Source organism: Anopheles nili, chromosome 3 (assembly GCF_943737925.1).
Source record: "Anopheles nili chromosome 3, idAnoNiliSN_F5_01, whole genome shotgun sequence".
In the NCBI taxonomy this organism is placed as follows: Eukaryota; Metazoa; Arthropoda; class Insecta; order Diptera; family Culicidae; genus Anopheles; species Anopheles nili.
In genome coordinates this window covers 5,626,480-5,632,662 of record NC_071292.1, presented here as the reverse complement: position 1 = coordinate 5,632,662, position 6,183 = coordinate 5,626,480, and the positions used below count along the sequence as shown (strand labels likewise).

The window sequence follows — 6,183 nt, the reverse complement described above, 5'->3', positions numbered from 1 at the left end:
ACCAGCAGCCACTCGACGCGTGGAATCACCGGAACGGTGTAGAGTGGTTGTTGGGGAAAAAATAAATGCAATAAAACTAAACAACAAAATCAAACAAATCTCTTGTTGTTGTGAAAAACTGCATGGCCGTCGTGGAAAATCGTCTACGCAGAGTGCTTTGTTCTTCGTTTGCGTGCTAATTAATCGAATCTGTCCACCCCGAAGGAAACGCTCATCTGCCCGAATGATTATGAGGGACGTTTTCCTTCTTCTAGACCTCGACATCGTCGTCGTTGTCGTTGTCATCGTCTTTGGCAGAAGTAGACCGAAACCTCCACACGCGATAGCACGCGTCTCCTGAACAGGAAGCATCCCCTTAAGTCCGGTTCGTCCGTTGAGACGAGATTTCGGTCTAAGCATTAATGGGCCTGAGCTCGCGCGTCATTGACCCAACGAGACCGACCACAGGCACAATCATCGACCCACTCCGTGCGTAGGAGGGCTTATCGCGTTTTATTGCCTCAAAACGTTTTTCCTCCCCGACGGTTGATGTAGATGCGTGGTGCGGAACCGTGAAATGGAATCATCCGTTTCAATTAGAACGGTTGGCCGTTCTTGTTTCTTGCCGAAACCGGCCTACTGAGGCTCCGGGGAAAAATTAATCGCAATTACACACCGCCTGCTACGAGCCAGACGGCTTGTAAGGCGCATTTGGAAGACATTTACTTTGCTGGAAAATTCTACTCATCCCTTCGAGAAGGTGTTACGGTGCGAAATAATGGATGTACTCTTTTCAATTGCGCGTGCCCGTGTAAAAATGCTCGCTAACGCTAGGGCTGCGTTTGCGCCGCGCTGCCAGCTCAATAAGAAAATTGTAAAGCAGATTAAGTGCTTCTGCGGGGTCTGTTGACGCTTCTCGTGAGGGGATGCGACCGTACTGACGCATCCGCGGAGGCCAAAGACACTCAATTGAATAATGACGGCCCGGTTCGGTCCACTTTCTTCGTTTGTTTGCATACAAAACAAATTAAGCTCGAAAAAGGCGTCCGAGTGACGAGTTCGCGATCGTGCAAACGACACCTCCTGGTCGGTGGTGGAACTCGGCCAGAGGTTGGGTTGGGAGGACGAAAGGGCTGAAATCGCGTAAAACAATTCTGAAATGTCTCGTTCCGAGGAAAGCCACCCCAAAAGACAGCTGCGACAAATGACGGGTGAGATAGAAACAAAAAAAACGACTGCAGCTGATGCGCTCGATAAAAGAGCGCTGAAAAATGATCCGGGACCATCAAATTATCGCTTCAAAACAACGCGCTCCTGCATTCGCTCGTGGTCAGCATCAATCTCTCGGCACGCAGAAGGTCCACGGGGCGGTTATCATCGCGCAATCGCGAACGCTCCATGGCGTAACAGCACGTGCTTATCCGCGCGCCGGAGATGGCGGCGGACCTCGGGTGGATCATAATATTTTCGCATGAAAACAATTCAATAAATTTAAATTCACCTAATGACGCTCTAAGCCGTGGACTCCGGCCCCGGTTGATGGGAGCAACCGGCCGCCGGACAAAGACAACCAGCTGTAGGAATGCCGAATTAAGCACAAAAATCCTGTGTTTCGAACCGTAAATCAAAGGCCCGCTTGCCGGTTTCAGCTGTAGTCGGCAGATGCTGACTTTTTTAATTACTCGCTTGCATTCTTGCGCTATGATTTATGCTCACAGGAGCTAACGGAATGCACGAAACAAATTGGCACGAAATGCATAACAAAATGGTCAAACAATTGAGCCGTTTTCGGTGCCGTTATGTATAGACCTTGGGCGTCCTGGACTGCATGTAGAGATGTCAATATTGACGTTTTAATTACCGCAGGTCCTGTGGATAATGGGTAGGTCGAAGCGAAGCGTCTCATTCCAATCCCAAATGTTAATTAAGTAGTTCATCAACATAATAACTTAATTCATTATGATTGCTGAAACAATCCTGTAGCCGGTAACCTTCCATCCTTCTTCGGTGTCGGAGAAAAGGGACGAACAGGATTTAATTGTAGAGCAGTTTTTCATCTCGAACAGTCCCCCGAACATCCTTAAGGATTTAAGGTTTGACCCGGGCCGTTTGATCGGGGCCGTTTTTATCTGTCCTTAGGCGGGGGAAAATCATTTCCGGATGTGGCGTGGGCAGCGTTTTTGTTCTGTTTTATTCCTTAAATCCTGATCATAGTAATGATGGTCAAATGTCATAATATTTCAAACGCACTGCCTTGATTAGGCCGCCACCGTTGGCCGTTTTTGGGGTTTTTGGTCGTGATTTGAAGCAGGAAGCGGAGGAAGAGCCGTACGCGGTAAGGACGGGAAAAATAATCGTTTACGACAGGAAGGAGGGATTTGTCTTTCCGTTCTCGTACTCTCCCAGCTATCCATCGGTGGATGGACCGAGACCAAACCGAGAAGTCGGAAAAGGAGATTAATCAAGACTCGATTCATCTCACTCCGCCACCGAGCCTTTGGAAAATGGTGCGTCCTTTCTCGTCATCTCTGCTAGCACTCGTATCCTGCTCATTCGTCGACGAACGCGAATGTCGAGCAAACGTCCGGGGAAGAAACAAGGACTCGGCAAATGACAATCTCAGGATGGGCTTGGTCCAGTTTACCTGATTTTAGAACAGGTTTTTGGCTTCGCTAATCGTACCTTCGCGATTCAAGCGCCACTTATGGTCGTGATCGTGCGAAAGGAACGGACCGGAAAACGGAACGATGACGCGCAGAAGATCAGAACATAAAGCACACTTGCTTAGAGGTGGCCTAGCCACAACATGGTGGATGGAATGGAGGAAGAATGTGAAGGATATCGTGGATGTAATATGGGGGTTTTTTATGATGAAATTACGATATCCAAACTAATTTTGCATCAACCTTGCAATCAAGAGCTGGTAATGAGCTGAAATTTTATCAAAAAAAAAGTACATCAATTACAGCAAATGACGAATTAAACGCTTACTGATGGTATTGCAATAAATCACGCTGACAATAAGGCCAATGCTCTTCCATCAGCGCGAGTCAAGGTAAGTACAAAGTGAAGCCCATTATTCAACTGCCACAAAGCTGGCAGTTTTTTCGTGTTTGTTGTCGCTTCAAGCACAAATGTTTCATCTCATAAAGCACGCTCAACGCCTCGCACGGCTCGATGGAACTGCACAACAGTGGTTGTACAAAACAAAGCAGTACACAAGCCAGTGTGCCATAAAATCTGCATATCTGAAACGCGTGAGCAAACAGCGTGTGCACACAAAAAACAACAACGAGAAAAAAAAAAGCACACATCAATAAAGCCGTAAAAACGAGGCGAACAAATAAATCAAGCCCGCATTAGCGCAAGGCCACTGCTCGAAGGTCCGGATTTTGAAGGTGGAAGCTGTGAAGGATCTGCCCAGGACACGGAATCCATCCCATGGCCCGTTCGTCCGAGGGCGAAGTTTTTCAGTCGTTCTCCGATTTCCTCACTGAGTCGGGGCCGCGTACGCTTCCTGTCAAAATATTAATTCGCACACACTACGAAGACGCTTACGAGCCACACAACGAAACAAAGCAGGCGTTGGTGGGATCGAAAAGGACGACCAAACGAGACGGGAACATTTCCCCCATTTCCCGTGGTCGGAAGGGACGAACGTTTTCTTCCGCGTGCCAGTCGCCCTTATGCTATTATGTGTGCAAAAGGGCGAGTCCTTCGGAAACGTCCGCTAGGCCACCTCCAACTCCAAGACCTGCGCCCCTACGCAAGCATATTGCACCGTTAGCACCAGCTACAAACACTGAAGGGGGCTGTTTGGGGGCATTTTCCCACGCACCATTTTCAGGGCGAGCCTCCATCCATTCGAGTCATCATCTCCTTTTCGGTCGCGCCCTTTGCTCCCCCAATTCAAACCGTTACAAGAAATAAAAAGATAAGCCAAAATGTGTGTGTGTTTTTAATTTGTCTCGCCCACGCCGCCTCGGGAAGCCCCGAGACTGCGCCTGGCGGATGCGACGTGCTGGCGCACGCCATGTATATTTTCATCGTTTTTCCATCGTTTTTTCCTTCGCTTTTCCGCTATAACTTACTCGCCCTAGCTCGCTATATATATATATGTACACGCCGCGCTACTCGAGCGCTTCCTTAAAACGAACAACCCTAAGCTTCTACCCGATCGTACATCTACAGAAATTGTGCTAATACTCGTCGGCGGTCGCGCGCGGCCACGTTTGCCACGCGCTCTCACAGCCTCCTGGCTAAACCAAACAACTACGCGCACTTACGCGCGGTGCCCTAACGAACAAAACTAACGATCCTACTATCACTGGTCAGGCGTTTGCCACCTTATTTGTGGGTGTATGTGTGTGTGTTGGGGTGGGATGTGACCTCAAAAGGACACTTGCGCTCGTCTCCCTAGCTCTGGCGGGACACGAGTGTGATGGGTTTGAAGATCATCCCAGCCCCGGGCGCCGTCGGTGAGATGTGCCCCGTTGGTGATCCTTGTGGGAGTGTGCCCAAGGGCGAATGCTGCGGGTGTGCGTGTGGGTGGTGATGAGGTGAGCCTTCACTAGCCGTGGGACTAAGCTGTTGCTGCAGCTGATGATGGGCGGCTGCGGCTGCCTGATGGTGTGCTTGCGCAGCTGCAGCAGCTTGCTGAGCGGCCGCATGTTGCTGCAGCAGATGCTGATGGTACTGGAGTCTTTGGTAGATCTCGGCTTGTTGTGCTTGGCTGGTGGGGCCACTGGCAGAGAGAGGGGCTTGTGGGTGCATCTGGGAGGCGGCAGCAGCCGCACCCAGTAACCGATCCATGCCGAATCCGGTACCGACGGCACCGAGTGGGCCCAATGGCAATGGCAAAGCGGTCGGTTTTGGTGCCATGCTGGGCGCGTAAGGCGCGTACCGGTACATTTGGGCGGCCAACAGTGCCGTTTGGGCCTGGGCGTGCGAGGGATACAGGAACTGACCGAACTGGGGGTAACCGAGTGCGGGGAACATGGGTCCTACGAGAGATCGCTTGAAGGCGGCCAACCGACTGCGTGAAGCGGCCGTTGAACGACGCCGCAGCTTTCCGGTGGAACCTCCGATGAAGACGTCCTCAGCCGACGGATCCAACATCCAGTAGTTGCCCTTGCCGGGATCATCGTAGTGGCGCGGAACCTTCACGAAGCACTTGTTCAGGCTGAGATTGTGCCGGATCGAGTTCTGCCAGCCTTGCTTGTTGTCACGGTAGTACGGGAAATTGCGCATGATGTACTCGTAGATGCCGTTCAGTGTGAGCCGTTTTTCCGCGCTTTGCCGGATCGCCATCATGATAAGTGCGTTGTAGCTGTACGGGGGCTTTTCGTTGCCCTTTTTCTCACCATCCTTGGCCGGACTGGCTGAGGGGCTACCGGCACCACTCGCTCCATCACCCTCCGTTTCGTCCGATTTGTCCTTGCTGCTGCAATCCATCGGTGGAGGTGTTCCAGTCACGTCGAGATCACTCTCAGTGTCGGTGAGATCGTGATCTTGCTCCTCCGAACCGATCGGTGACGGGCAGGACTGTAGCGTGGGTGAGGGTGTGGGCGATGGGGATGATTTCATCGTTTCTGGCAGGATCGAGTTAATGGAGAAGCTCGATTTGAGCGGAGCCCGCGCCACGCCGAACATCGTCTGACCGTTCATCATGGTGGGCTCGATTTTGACCATACTTTCAACGACCATCAAACGGCATTCGTCACTACCGTTGCTGGAGGTGGTTTTTCTTTTGTGTGTGTTGTTACTGTGTGTTTTCACTGCACCTTCACTTCCCGACGGTCCCGACGTTGCCGTCGAGCACACAAACGGGTCACGTGGTCACAAAGGTTTTTCCTTTCTCGTTCACTTTGCTTTGCGTGCACTCGCTGCGTTTACAGCATGTGTTCTGATTCTCCTGCGATCACGTAAACACTCTCGGGCACACTACGGTTAAATCCTACGGTGGAAAATCTCGATCACCAACCGCCGCGACAGGATCGTGTGTAACGCGCTGGTACTGATCAAAAAAGGGAATGTCGAGCTGACGGAGCGTGTGCTGCGCGGACTCGTGATGGAACTGCTTTGAGCCAGTTTTTCCCCTCCCAGGCGCATTTATACCACGACCGCCGGCCAATGGGTTCGGTTGCACCAACACCATGACGCACGGCCGGGACGAACGCCCCCGGGGGTGAATCAGCCCTTAAC

The 6,183-nt window shown here is 51.4% G+C and overlaps 1 protein-coding gene across 1 annotated transcript; it reads right to left on the bottom strand.

Moving 5' to 3' along the window:
* Positions 1-4,395: 4,395 nt before the first annotated feature.
* On the bottom strand, positions 4,396-5,685 carry LOC128723363 (fork head domain transcription factor slp2-like). The gene has a single exon (XM_053817095.1). It carries the CDS (start codon positions 5,683-5,685, stop codon positions 4,396-4,398), a length of 1,290 nt encoding a protein of 429 aa, XP_053673070.1.
* Positions 5,686-6,183: the final 498 nt, after the last annotated feature.

Excerpts from the sequence above, each read along its gene's own strand:
- LOC128723363 (XM_053817095.1), bottom strand. The coding sequence starts at position 5,685 with ATGGTCGTTGAAAGTATGGTCAAAATCGAGCCCACCATGATGAACGGT.